Consider the following 15335-nt stretch of genomic DNA (forward strand, 5'->3'; position numbering starts at 1 on the left):
CATAAATTATGCATACTTTACCCATTAAACATTACTGTCGTGTTATTTTGACTTTTGCTACAAAGTTTATATTCACTCCTCATGGCGCTTCATGATATTAAGTCCCAGTGAAGAAAAAACTTATAACTCAGAAACCACTGAAGTCTCAGTGATGCAATTTCACCCACTTGTTACTGAATAACTATCATCTATTTTGTGCAAATTTAAGATTTTTCACTTGTGTCCTTCCTGAGATATTTGATGGTGAAAATACACGATTTTCGAAAATTTGCAATGTTTAAAAGTTCCCAAAAAATCAACTAAATGGTTCTCAGATCTGAAACTTGTTTGGGACGTTATCTAATCTAATGTAGAGAGAGAGAGAGAGAGACACACACACACACATACACCCCCCCCCCCTCACAGACACACACACACAAATTGAAGGTGAGTCTCTTTATTTTGTTTTAAGATGTACATTCCAAAATGGCCATTTCTAGGTTTCTAACCGCAATGTTCAGAGCTTTTTCTTTCAACATTCTAAAGTACGTCCCAGTGTGCACACAATACAGAATGTTGTCCATTCCATTAAATTTCATATGGTTTTGGTTTGAACTCATTATCTTTAAAACCTAAAAAGTTACAGCATTTAACGGAATCTTCTGAAAAATTCAAAATATGCTCAGGCGCCTATACAAAATGGCCACTACGACAAAACCTGCGCGGCTAAAAAAATAAATGAATATCTGCTTTCAACTCTCTGAATCTGGTACAAACTTAGGTAAAAAATTAATAAAAAACTAAATTTTGTCAGCAACCATCATTGGTCGATTTTATTTGGATTGCCCCGCATATCAATATATCGCTGAACGCTCCTAGCTCTACTGTATCTTGTATTAAGTTCAAGCAAACATAATGTCGAATATTCGCTGACGGAGCCAGCATTGTAAGATAAAGGTAAGTAAAAGTTTTAGTGTAGATAGTATGTAAGGGGAGTTAATTACATAATAAAAAATTAGAAACACTAAGTAACAAACACTTACTATTACCTAGTCAATATTTTAAATTGTAACAGTGAAGGTACCAGTGACGGGGTGTAATGTAATCTGCTATTGAGTCGATATTCAATTTTGGTTTCTGGTTCTTATTATAAATAAATAAGAAAGAAAAAAAACATGATGAAAAATGTTCTTATTAACATTTTTGTCTTTTCAATCATATATTCTGTTTCCTTCCAAAGTTTAGGTAAGTCTGAGTTAAAAAATCGTTTAGCGTTAATACGCTCCTGAACTCGATAGAGTTATTTCTTTTGGTCGTGTCAATTTACAATTAATGTCGTGAATATGTAAAATAGAATTCCTTCATTTTTAAAAGTTCTTTCCGAACCTACGGCGAAGAGTGCCGCATCCAGAAAAAGCTTTCTGTCCCCTAAATATAGAGATCAAAGCACATTTAAATCACCATTCACAAGTAATATAGAAAAATAATTAGATAATTGTTTGAAAGATAATGCGTAAAGGAATTAAATGACTTCTCAAATGATAGTAATGGATTTTAAAAATGGCTGAATAGTAACGAGAGCCTATGTATTTGGACTAATAAAGAGAACAAAAACGTATTAATATACGAAAGCAAATGAATGAGAAAATACTTGCATGTACAGGAGGAGATGGTAATTAAGTTTTGAAGGAAAATCCCATTATTAATAATACCATGAATGAGTGAATCGGTAATTTTGGAACGAAAAATAAGCAAAACTTTTTATAACCCCCCCCCCCTTTTTTTTTGTCGCAATCACCTGCTACATGAATCTGTTAAATATTTAGTCAAATATTTCAAGAGAAAATTTCCAGATTTTTTAAAAACCATACAAAACAGTCAATCAGTAAGACAGAAAATTACATCCTTTATACATGCCCATAATATTACCTTAGCTTCTCTTAAATAGTATACATCCATTCCCCTACATTTTTGTTACGGAATGCACACACAGTTGCTTACGGAGAATAATACAAGAGTGGGTCATAAGTCTTGCAATATTTTGGTATACAACATACGTGTATTTATTATAGTACAATGGAAGCAGGTTAACATTCAAAGTATGGCTTCTCTTGTTGGACAGTCTGCAGCCACCTTTCTGCCAGTTCCTCGATTTTACTTCGATACCACGCCAAGTCCTTAGAGGGAAAGAAGTCATCCACTGTTGTTTCCATCTCCTGCGGTTGGTGAAGCATCATGAGTTTATCATGGACCAAAAGGGGTAGTAATACGAAGGGGCAAGGTCAGGACTATATGACGGGTGTGGTATCAAGTGGAACCCATCTAGTTTGTGCATTTTTGTTACATTTTTTGAGCTGAATGTGATTTTGCGTCATTCACTTGCAGCAGAGCAAGCGTTCGGTTATTAATGCAGGAGATATTTTTGGTGTAATGCTGCATATATCCAGTCCAACTGCTCGGATAGCCCAATCTGTTACCCTGGGGGAGCCGGACCTTGGCTGATCTTTGACATTTTCCCAACTTGCACGAAACTTCTGGAACCAATTAGTTGCTGTGCTGTTGTTCACTTCATCTTTCCTTTTCACATGAGAAATGTTTTGGAATACTGCCGCAGCGTTATGCCCCAATTCGAACTCAAGTAGTAATAGTTTACGTATCAGACATTATTGAGCACTCTTCGTCACTATCACTAAAAACTGACTGGAGATACTGACGGAGTGGTGGCCTCCGTGTTAAAAGTCCACTTGCCATAGTACTTCTTGAGCAATTTACTTTACACTTACGGTCGATCACGCGCCTGTTGTTTCGGTTCTGGAAATATCGCAAAACTTATAACTCCCCCTTGTATTTAATCTTTTCCAGATTAAGGAAATCATCAAGTTTTCAATTGACTCAAAATGCTTTTCAGTTCAAGGATCTCGTAAGACCTGCAAGTTAACGGAAGACTTGAGTAATTTCCTCACTCAATTTCCTGAAAATGTAGGTAGGCTTACTCTTTCTCTATTTTCTCCAATCACGAACAGGCTTTAAAAAAAAATCTCTCAAAATCTCTGCAACCACTAAGGAATTTTAAAAAGAAACATGCAATCTTACGTGTTCGTATGTCAGCACCCTATATTAACACGACTAATATAATTAAGGGACACACTACAGATACGAAAATACAGAGATCTTTCAGCTTCAGGTTTATCTTATCATTTGAAGGAAACAACATATGAGAGAAAATGTACAAGTGTTAAAATGAATATCTTCCTTTGAATATGAAGTTAATTTTTGGATAGCTTTAAATCAGTAGCATAACAATATTCAATTCTCAATCGAGTGGATTGGTCACATTATAGTACTTTATCATAGATACCTTCAGTGTCGCATCTGAAAATATAATGGAGAAATTCACACGTTTAATTCCTTCATCGTAAGTTGTAAAATACCGTATATCTATGAGAACAAGAATATTGGGAAAAACTTGTTAATTATTTTTACGGATTATCCTATATTCCCAGTGTGCTCAACCATTGTTTTTACTTTTCAGTCCTTGATAATACTGAGCGCTTCCCAGGTATTTGCAATCCAAACACCTGTTTCTGCACACGAAAAATCGAGAAAATGCCATGTAACTATTGCATTCCCCGCTAGTCTAGTAGCTAGCGTGCGCGTCTTTGGTGGATGGGATCCCGGATTTGATTTCCGGTGCAAGAGCCTTGAAATCGGAATACATTATGGTGGTTCAGGTTTAAACTTAAACTGTAGGTCCACGTGCACAGAAGCCTTGGTGTACAAAAGGGACGTTAAACAGACTCTAACCAAACAGCAAAGAATGCATTGATTCTAAACTTATTGTTTGATTCATTGTGGCATATGAACTAAAGTTATGCCTATATTCTCCTGTATAGATCCACGAATTCTAAATTATTTTAAGTTTGAAAAAAATGGAATGTTTAGACATACAACGACAACTGAGTACGGAACCACATGCAATAAAATGAACTACATGCTGTAAAACAAATAAATGTACAAAACTTACTCTGGGTGATAACAAATAGCAAACATCTTTTTTACAATGTCATATTTTGTGGGTGGAACATCTTGATTGTTTGCCAAAGTGAAAAGAAATGCTTTCTCTGATGGAATATAATGACCTTTAGCACTTGTCTTCCCCCATGGCACATCACTAAATCCACCACAAACTTCACCTCTACTACCCTGTTAAAAGAAATAATCACGATAGTAAATAAAAAATAATAATATTATAAACAAACATACAGCACTCAACTAACTATTTTAAATAAAAAACAATGCATAGTTCTTGTTTCAAAATATAAAAATACTACATTATATAATCATGATAATGTATCTGATTTAGTTTAGTGTTTCTTTTAAGGATTGAGGCTATATTAAATGTAAATGTAAATCTGTTGTTATATGTGAAGTCTGAAGAACGTACGATAAGAGCGAGATAAAATCCAAGACCACACGCGCACAAGCCAAAGAAAAAACGTGGTAACCACCAGATCCCTGCAAACCCAGACCCGAAGACGGCTCGGTCCGGCTGAATCTGTATTCTATGCCCGGCTCAACCCGACCCGGCCCGAATCCCGAACCGAGCGAAGAACGGGCCGGACCATAAACTGGCCGGGTGTAATAGTCCTGAGAATAACCAAGTCTGATAAGTCAATCCTTCACTATTCAATGGAAAATGAGAAATGTGTCGCCGTAACACTGCAATGTCTATTTGTCCTTCTCGAATGGGAAAATTGTGTAAAAGGTTACCCAAGGTTTGCTTTCTATATCCCTATTCTGTCTGTCTACTAGTAATAGCACACTACTGCTATTACTAGTAATACGAAAACAGTACGACTACTACTACTACTACTACTACCACTACGTCTACTACTAATACTAATTCTACAATTACTATATTCCTATTCTGTCTGTCTACTTGTTATCTGTGCTTGCTCTGTCCAGCAATGTTTATTTATAATACAACTCATGGATGAAAAGTCTTATACTACACTCATTAGTGCGTTACGAATAACAGAGAAAATAGGTAAAACTGCTACACGTATGTAGTACTAATACTACAACTACTGCAAATACTACTATACTATTACGATTACGAATACTAGTGCTAATTCCACTATTGCTGCCACTGCTACTACTACTACTCGTTACTATGCTAATACGACAGCGAATACCACTACTGTTATTACTAGTAATACGAAAACAGTATGATTACTACTACTACTACAATTACTATTACTATTAATACTACTACTACTACTACCACTACTACTACAATTACTATTAATACTACTACTACTATTACTACTACTATTAACACTACTACCACTAAACTAAACTTGCAGGAGTAGAATGGAACTCTTCTTGCAGAAATATTTTTAAGGAACTGGAAATAATTACAATTCCCTCAATGTATTTGTTCGAAATATTAATGTATTTGAAAAAACATAGTAGTGAATTTATTGTTAACAAAGACATTCACAGGTACAATACAAGAAGTAAAGATGACATTCATTTGCATGCACATAGAACAAATATATACAATAAATCAGTTACGTATAAAGGTACTCTATTATACAATCTACTTCCATCATGTATAAAAAATCAGCTCTCTGTAAATACCTTTAAATCCAAACTTAAAAGGTACTTGATAGATCAATGTTTTTACTCGGTTGAAGAATATGTACAAAATAATTCGTATGCGTAAAATTAAATGTATAGTAAGTAAATAAGTGAATCTATAAGAATCCATATGTAATAATAGTATGTATGTTTATGTATATTGGTATATATATAACTGACATTTCCAATTTCGTTGTATGACGATGAACGGATGAAATAAATTATGATTATCATGAAAAATACTATCACTGACACTATTTCTACTATTACAACTACTTTGCATAACGCTTTTCAATATAACTTCCTCCGAGATAAGCTGCCATCAGTAAAAAAACTTTTTGATTGAGTTAGTAAAGTAGGTCATGTCTCAAGGGGTCTGGATTGGTAACCCGGCTGCCACACACTGTTAACCAAGACACTGAGGTAAGATGGAACACTAAACTCATGTTGAAATCTGTGGATTCGCAGGTTGTCGACATCCGGCGGATACTAGAAGAACACAAAGATGATCAGCACTGGATTGTTTTGATGAATCCTTAATGAAAGAATTTACTGCATTTTTAGATTTCTATAATGCCACCAAAGCACCAGAGGCAAAGAAAGCTGTAACAATGCATTTGATACTGCCTTGGTTTGAAACACAAACTTTGCAAAGTTAACAGTGAAGCTGATTCCAATCAGGGACGGATAGGCATCATTAGGCGGGTGCGGGCGCTTTTTCTCACAAGGGGCACTAGTATCTCAATGTCACAAATCAAGTTGCACGGTTTTATTTCTACAGTAAGTCAATAGTATTAAAACTTAACAATTAAAACGTTATATTCTTTCATTAGCATATTATTCTAAAATGTTCCAAGTATTACACGAAGTTAAACAAGTACGTGTACTATATTACAACATTAGCAGATGTTTTAGTATACTACTTTTTGATGCTACTGTATCTATCATCTTTTCATTCGAAACATTCCTTAACAAAGCTTTTTCAACAGACATGAATATAGATGTTCCAAATGTTCCTGAGACATGGCACTTCTTAACCTATTTTAATGTATTTCAGTTTTGAGAAATTTCTTTCACATATTACCTGAGTTACGAGCAAAGTTAACAGAAAGTTGTATGCTAGTAGCAAACTTGGATAAGCATTACTGTACATATTACAACTCTGCAAAATTAAAAAAGCACATTTGATAAATTTTGCAACACGTTTTGCACTCGCCTTCCTTGTGAAGAAATGTATTTTCTTCTAATTCTGAATCACTTGCGCCATCAGAACAATCAATCGTTTCTTCTCGGTTGTACTCGTCAAGACTGACTTTCAAGAATTTCCACTACCCCCGAAAAGTCCAAAAGAATACTTTTAAAGAAGTCTTGGAAACCTCTTTACTGATTTTTTCCCCCCAGAAAATAAGTTAGTTTATCGAAAATCGTATCTGGAAGTTCTCTTGTTGAAGTTTCTAGGGCTCAAACAATCCATAAAATATTTTGCTTCTTGAATTTTGAAAAAAATACTCGACTCTACCGTATCAAATATTGTGTTGAATGCTTCGATGCAGTACCTGGTCAATGGATCAGAAGCATATTCATCTTCACATTCATTGGGAAACATACTTTTCCATCTCCAAAGGAGAGTTGTCGCCAGGTCAGTAGAAACAAAGGAATCACGTTTTAATTCGTTAAATTTGTTATTGGCCCATTCAGAAATCTTAACGCTATATTCTTAACAGATTCAAAATCAGCTCACTGTTCTTTCGGTTGGGACCGTTAGTCTGCAACATTGATACGACTACAATACCCAGCACCCTGTGTTTGGAGATGGTTTGACAGAGAGGTCGTTACTTGAAGTATTCTCAGGAACATTTGTGCTGTCAGAATTGTTTTGAACTTGAGAAGATCTTTTATATATTCTTTCGCCTTACACCTAGCTTCGATGTGATATTTTCTATAGAAGCAATTTTCTTTATTGTTATGGTCAATTCTATATATAAAGTACTTTTTGGATTCGAAAAATGACCCAAATTTTTCTCCAAAGCAGTGTTTTTCACCATCTTGTTTCCGCAATAACTGTAAGACGCCTTTGTTGACATTTGATCTAAATGTTCATTCGGTACTCATGCATAAATATCGCACACTCATTCAGCAGAACAATGACACAGAATCAATGCAACTTTTTGTCAGATCACATACAACGAGATTGAGTATATGAGCGCAACACTACGCGTGTAACTGATCATAGATGTTTCGAAAAATTCAGATATTGTCCTTGCATATTACTTGCGCCATCGGTTGAATTTCCAATACATTTCTTATTATCAAGGTTTAACTTCTGCAGAATTTCCAGCAGTAAACCCAAAGATACTGGCCTATGGTAGATATGAATTTTACAATGGCAATAATTTTTTCTTTAATAAGTTTTAACAACATTCCAGCTTGAAAGACTTCTTTCGAAATATATTCTGTGATAAGTGTGTTGATAGCATCCAAAACATAATTCACTTTTTTCTTTTCTTTTTTTGAAAGTTATGTGACCACCATTCTGCTTACTTCTCGAACATGACTCAGCTTACTCTTCTCGATGACCTTCTCTAAATTACTTTTAAGCGGAAGGTCAAATTTGCTTAGTAAAAGAATAATATCCAAAAGGTTTCCATAATCTGTAGCTGTGTCTTCCAGTCTATAGGCTGCTTTACTTACTTTTCCTCTGTAAGTGAGCTCTCCTTTTACCAGAGAGTTTCAGCACTTCGACAACTTGACACCTGTCTGTTCTTAATCTGAAACTGCCATTGTTTTTCTGTCCATGAGGAAGTAGTTTCTTAACACTATGTTCCCTTTTGTTAGATACGTAAGCATCCACGCTGGTCTGATATGTTTTGGAAGACTCATGTTTTCTTACTCGCTGATAAGTAAAAGCCCGGAATTAATGGCAAAATGCCATAAGTGCCATTATTGCAATTTTCATGATATTTTCCAGGAAAAGTGCAATTTCACAATTTAGAAGCAATTTGTTGCCATTGTCACAGGTTTTCTCTTCTACTGCTCTTTATTTACTCATGAATGACAGCATAGCACAGATCTGAGTCGCTCTTATCTGACCAAGCGATCTCGGTATCTGATAATAACTGGTCTATTCCCGTTGGAATGTGACAAGTGGAGGGGCAGGGATGCTAGTGCGTATTCAGTTCTTGGAATTTTGAAGTAGTGTTCGGTTCTGGGAATGACAAACGAAGATGCTTACTTTCAAGAAGTAGCCAGGTGGGCAGTTACTGTGAATCTTAGGCGTGCGTAATACAGAACTGGTATTTATGTGTGTTTCAGTATTTCAAGATGCCGAAAGTTGGTCTCTCTAAGTAACAGAAGTTGGAAAAATTTGTGAGTGAATTCGGGCGTACTATGTTTTCAACAGACGGTTCTGTACTGTTTTGTAAGTTATGTGAAACTGTGCTTTCCGATGAAAAGCGTTATTTTGTAACACACCATATAAGCACTGTAGAACACAAATCTGCAAGGACACGCAAATCAGTTGGTTAAAAGGTTCAAAATCTTCTTGGAACAGTCACGAATCCGGCTTCGCGTACTAACAGTTCTGCGAATGATCTGTGTGAAGCTCTAATTAACGCGGAAATTCCTTTATGGAAGTTAGAAAATGTTTCCTTTAGAAACTTTCTCGAGAAATACACAAAACAAAAAGTTCCAAGTGAATCATCTTTGAGAAAGACTTAGGTTGATAGCGCGTACAGCAGAACTATTGACAATATTCGTAAAAGTGTTGCTGACAAAAATATATGGATTTCAATTGATGAAACTTGCGATATTCTAGGACGTTCCATTGCCAACGTTGTAACTGGAACTTTGGGAGGGGAAGAAGGCACACAAACATTACAAGTTCTGGAAAAAGTAAATGGCACGGCAATTGTACAGGTTTTTACAAAATCGCTGATTATTCTGTGGCCAGAATGTGTAAAGTACTATAAAGTTCTTCTTTTTGTCACAGACGGAGCTGCATACATGAAAAGTGCAGCAAAAGCCCTTAAGATTTTATTGCCACGCATGTTTCATGTCACCTGTCTGGCACACGCGCTACATAGAATTGCAGAGAAAGTTCGTTGTCATTTTCCTGACGTTGACCTTCTTGTGTCATATGTGAAAAAGGTATCTCTGAAATCTCCCTCGCGAACAAGTGGGTTTCGCAAATTAGCCCCTGAACTTCCGCTTCCACCACAGCCTGTCATAACGAGATGGGGTACATGGATTACAGCTGTTCTCTATTATGCTAACATGAGGATGATGCGTCTTCAATTAATTTTACAAAGCTACCAGGTGCTTTCGCCAAGCTTGAAAAAAAAAATAAATAAATAATAAATAAATAAATAAAATAATAATAATAATAATAATAATAATAATAATAAAAAATAAACGCTAGTTCTCTGAAAATCTTCAATGATACTCTCAACGATCTGAGTGTTGTACCTGGTGACAAGGGCGAGTACATTCGGCATAAGTGTGATCGTGTTGTAAGTACTAATCCAGATTTGGGAAAATTGAAGGACATCGCTAGTGTTATGGAAGGTGATGCTGATACAACTGTTGACAGTGACATGGATCCTTCCCAAATTACATGTTTCAAGTATGCTTCAGTGACATCTATAGATGTGGAAAGAACATTTTCACATCTAAAACAAATTCTTTCTGACAGGAGTAAAATAACTTCACTTTAGTATTTCTTGTGCTTTGAATGTTTGTGCTAATGCAACCACGTGTGAATAAAATGTGATAGTGTTTTTAAGTTATTGTTTCATTGTTACTACTGAAGAATGGCGAATGAATTGTTAGATGTCGTCCCTTCACGGGTTGCGCAAGTTTCCAGAATTTTAAGTGGTAAGAACAAAGTGCAAAATAAAATATTTTATTCTATTAGGAAACGAATTATAGCCTATTATATCTTTAACATATTTTAGTATCTATTTTTTCCCCAAAGTTCGTGATTGCTTGTTTATTTTATATTGCGATTTTATCTAACATTTCTGGGTGTTTATTTTGCAATTTTGCCAGCCATTTTCGGGCTTTTATTTCGCCACTAATTCCGGGCTTTACTGATAAGCGTGTTTAGTGTTACATTTATCACGTACAGAAATTGTAAGAAACATGTTAGTTTGATCTGCACAATAAGTTGTGAACACGCTTTAAATATATATATATATATATATATATATATATATATATATATATTACAGCCAGCTTTGTTGGTGCCATCTGCTCGTTTAAAAGCAAACTCAGGATTAAATGGTATGCTTTATTTTAGTTCATGGGGATGAGTTTCAAAAACTTGAGGATATCATCCTCTTGTGGACGTATGAAAGAGTTCGTTGCTCTGTTCCCTGCTGCATCACACTTTTCAATATTTTCATTGACTCTGGAATCGACATCACTAGACCTGGAGCTTTTCTGTCCATTTTCTTTGACAGCAATAATCGTGCCTGATGTTGGAAGCGCACTAATTTTAAGACTCATGAAAGTAGAACCTTCATGTTCATTTTTCACTATGACAGTGAGATTCGTAGCTGACGGTTGGGAGCACTAATCTCAGCATATATGATACTAGAATTTTCCTGTTCATTTTCAACTCTGACAGTAGCATTCGTAGTACATAAGGTAGGATCGGTAACTTCAAAAATGTGTTCAGTCTGTAGTTGATAGTCTTGCAGGTTTGGATACACTTGCAGGTATGTGGTCTTTCTGCAGGCATCAAGATCTGCTTCTATATAGCTTTGGTTTCCTTCCACGACACCATATCGATTTTAAAGCTTGATCTATTCAGTCCGAAATTTTCTTTTATATGTTGTATCTAGGGAGCTATTTGTTGGGGGGCGCACCGGACGCTGCCCGGTAGTCCGGCGGCCCTATCCGCCCCTGATTCCAATGATATGTCGCAGCTTAGGGTTTGGGTGGAATAATTTCGCAATGAGAAGTTAGACATTAGTATGGATCATAAAGTGGAGATCTTCAGTCTCAATTACCATCATCTCCGAGCAATGTCTGTAGATGAGGGATTATCTGTCCACACAGAAGTACGTCGTCTCATTTCGTCAATGTCATACACTGAAGTTGGCTTCTTTGATTCCCTTCCTAAGGATAGTAGCTCAAGCAGACACGGTTTGGAGCCACCTACCAAGAAGAATAAATTTATGGAATGGAAAGATGGACCTTCAATTTCTGGTGAATTTGACGAAGTAGACATCTACCTCAACATGCCATCATGTCCAAGAGAACTATATAGACTACAATGGTGGAAGCAACAAGAGAAAATATTACCAAAATTAGTACGTCAGTATCTGGCCATCCCTCCTTCTAGTGCCTCTACTGAAAGAGCTTTTCGTACTACAGCCAATATAGTTCAGCAATGGAGAAATGCTCTAAAGCCTGAGACTGTTGACTCTATTTCCATGCTATTCGATGAGTACAAGGACATGCAGTAAAGCGATGTTTATTCTGTACTATTAATTTCGTAGGAGAATTTGTATTTTTATTCTGTTACTATCAACTATCCCTTCTATTACATGTGACGTTAAGAAGCAGTTCCGGTAGCTGCTATTTATACATTTATCCCTCAAGAGACGCTTGTGGTATATTTCATTCAACAATGTTATGTGTTGATTTTATTTGATTTACTTCCTTACATTCCACCACAAAGCTCTTTTACTTTCTTGTTATGTTTGTCATTGTGTTACAACTGTTCCAGGAACACCTAATCGACACTGGCATCTTGCTGATTTCTTTGATCATTATATTTTATCATCGTATTTGCAGCATCATACTATAAACAATACAGGAACATGTAACACCATTTGGTATCTGCCTTGCTAATTGAACATTACTACAAATTGCGCTGATCTTACAAACACGCCAGTTCACGGTTTTGGCCTCCGTGGTCTAATGGTAGAATACCAAATTCTACTTAGTAGGTCAAGAACTTGACTTTATCATACCTTCTTAAGGTACCTACGGCTCAGGCGAATGGATGATGGGATGAATTGGTGGAATGAAAAACAGTGGGAGGAAATGGGACCGCCCCGAAAACTCCCACGCACACGGTGTTTGTCCACGACAAAGCTCACATAGTACGAGCAGGGATCGATCTGACGACCTCCAGCATCAGATGTGAGTGCTTTACCTACTGAGCCACCGCTGCCCTTCGTAGATTAAGCATCGGTTCACATTTTACGCAGACCGGCCATAATAATAACTAGAATTTCTCCGATTTTTTCTGTACTTAGAAGGTAAATTCTGTACCACCAGACATGTTAACTCTGACGCGAAGTCGTAGCAGTTGTAGTAGTATTAGCAGTGGTCGTAGTAGTGACAGTAGTAGTAGTAGTAGTAGTAGTAGTAGCAGTAATAATAATAGTAGTAGTACAGTACTTTACAGTCTTGAATAAAGAATCAGTTTCTCAAACACACTACAATTAACATAGGCTGACAGTATTAGTTTCCGATCCGTCTTTTACAGTGTTCGGGCCCGGGCCTGGTTCAGACCTATAGCATTTATGTCCGACCCGGAATGTGCCCGGCCCGGTTAGGGCCCGATCCAGTTTGATATACTTGAAACGGACCGGGCTGGGTAATCCGCCGGGCCAAATGGGCCCGCCCGGCCAGTGCAGGGCTCTGGTAACCCAACTACATGTCTATTTCAATTCCAGAGAAGAAATAGAAAATACGACTATCCGCTTTCTGCTACAAGTCGTGATCTCTCTTTTCGTAGTAAGTCGCACAACAAGATGAGTTACATTGCACAACACAGAAATTTGAGGTGTACTTTCTCTCTCAACAAATTTACAAATATAAATACATTCCTCGTTTACATATACAGAGATCACTTGTTTAGGAATTTGAAGTGTATAGAAATACAGCCATGTTTACATAAAAATAAGAATCAATACTGAAGATTTTGTTTTCTGTTCCATACGTTTTCAAGATAAGAAAACAAACTCTTACGTTTGCCCTCACTTATTTGTTATTGTCATAATTACTTTTATTTTCATTAAAGGACATACGTTTTCAAGATAAGAAAGTGAACTATTACGTTTGTTCTCACTTATTTGTTATTACCATACTTACTTTTATTTTCATTGGATGTACTTAGCAATGGAACTAAGTCAGACCACAAGTTAGATCAAATATGTTAAAACGTATCAATAGGAATTTTCCTCTAATATGAGTTTATATTATTTCAAAATTAAAATGTCTGTTAATTAAAAGTTTTATTATTTAATCTAACAAATAAATGTCAAATAAGTTACGATGAAATTAGAATAAAATGAGAAAATACGATACAAAATATTTGTGATTGGGGTTTACGTTCCCTTGTAATAATATATAACTATATATTTTATTGCCAAAAAAAAGGTGCTTGAATTATATCTATATATAAAAAATATTAGTTAATAAGAATATTGGATGGTATTAAGACTCATAATGGAAATATAACAGTCACATCAACACGTAGTACTAACACTGGCAAAATTAAGGAATCTATTCGAAAAGAATATTCAATTTCCTCTAAACTATCTGAAAGACATCCCACAACAAGTTATCAATCGAACAAATACACAAAAAGCTCCAACAAATACATCTGACACTGAAGCCCGAGCTCTTTGAACCACCAGGTAATCATTTTGAATCGGTAAATTGTCGTCGCATCAGTTCCCAAAAACGTTGCTCTTTGGTTTCTACATAGTACGAGGGCTATCCAGAAAGTAGATTACGTTTTGGAATAAAAAATCAACAAAGTATAGGAAACAAATTTTATTATATACAGATGAAAGCCACACACAAATACTACTTTTCGACATAGTCACCATTCAAATTAAGGCATTTATCGTAGCGATGTACGAGCTTGGAAATTCCTTCGTCGAAAAATTCGGCCGCCTGCGACTTCAACCACTTCGTTACCTCTTCTTGCACAAAACTTGTGGTAACCAAGCTTTTCGCTGATGATTTCGTGCAACAAACTTCGCGAAATTTGTGGAAAACTCAAAGAAAGTTCCGTTATTGTGAACTTTCGATTTTCACGGACTTTAACATCGACTTTTTCGACAAGTTCGGCAGTCACTTTGCTGGGTCTCCCACTTCGATCTTCGTCGTGAACATTGGTTCGGCCATTTTTAAATCTTATGACCCACTGTCGCACTCCACCTTCAGTGATAATGTTGTCCCCATACACTTCACACAGCTGCCGATAGATTTCTATCGGTTTACAGTTTTTTGCTGTCAGAAACCTTATTACTGCACGCACCTCGCAGCTCGCGGGATTTTCAATTAACGCAGACATTTCAAACCGTCACAGTATCTTAACGGAGCACAGCACGAACCTCTCACTAGCACGGCTAGATGCCGACTGAGCTGCGCAACGCTCTGACCCCAAGATGGCCGCGCTAGCCCCGCCCCTAGCGGACACAGACGAAAACGTAATCTACTTTCTGGATAGCCCTCGTATAATAGAAATTTGCTCAATTAAATTGCACTTGTCTTAAACTATTGTGTCAACTACTAAAAATCTTCCATAGGGAATTTAATTTGGATTACGAACAATGATGATTTCCGGGGGTAGCCTGTGGGAAATTTCCTCCGTGGAAGTACGGAATTCCTCCTGGGAACCATTTCTTTATTTCACGCTACATATGAGTTACTAACATATTCACAGTATTATTTTTCACTCTCAT

The 15335-nt window shown here is 36.3% G+C and overlaps 1 protein-coding gene across 2 annotated transcripts in view; it reads right to left on the reverse strand.

Annotated features, from left to right (window-relative positions):
* Positions 1–15335, reverse strand: part of LOC145675453 (serine-enriched protein) — a 765040-nt gene that overhangs the window by 16814 nt on the left and 732891 nt on the right. For both annotated transcript variants that reach the window (XM_081745877.1, XM_081745876.1), the window contains exon 9: positions 4004–4182. In XM_081745877.1, the coding sequence (XP_081602003.1) occupies positions 4004–4182 (179 nt within the window). The remainder of the gene's footprint in view (positions 1–4003; positions 4183–15335) is intronic.

The sequence above is a fragment of the Thermobia domestica genome, chromosome 18, assembly GCF_964235325.1.
Source record: "Thermobia domestica chromosome 18, izTheDome1.hap1.1, whole genome shotgun sequence".
NCBI classification, from domain to species: Eukaryota; Metazoa; Arthropoda; class Insecta; order Zygentoma; family Lepismatidae; genus Thermobia; species Thermobia domestica.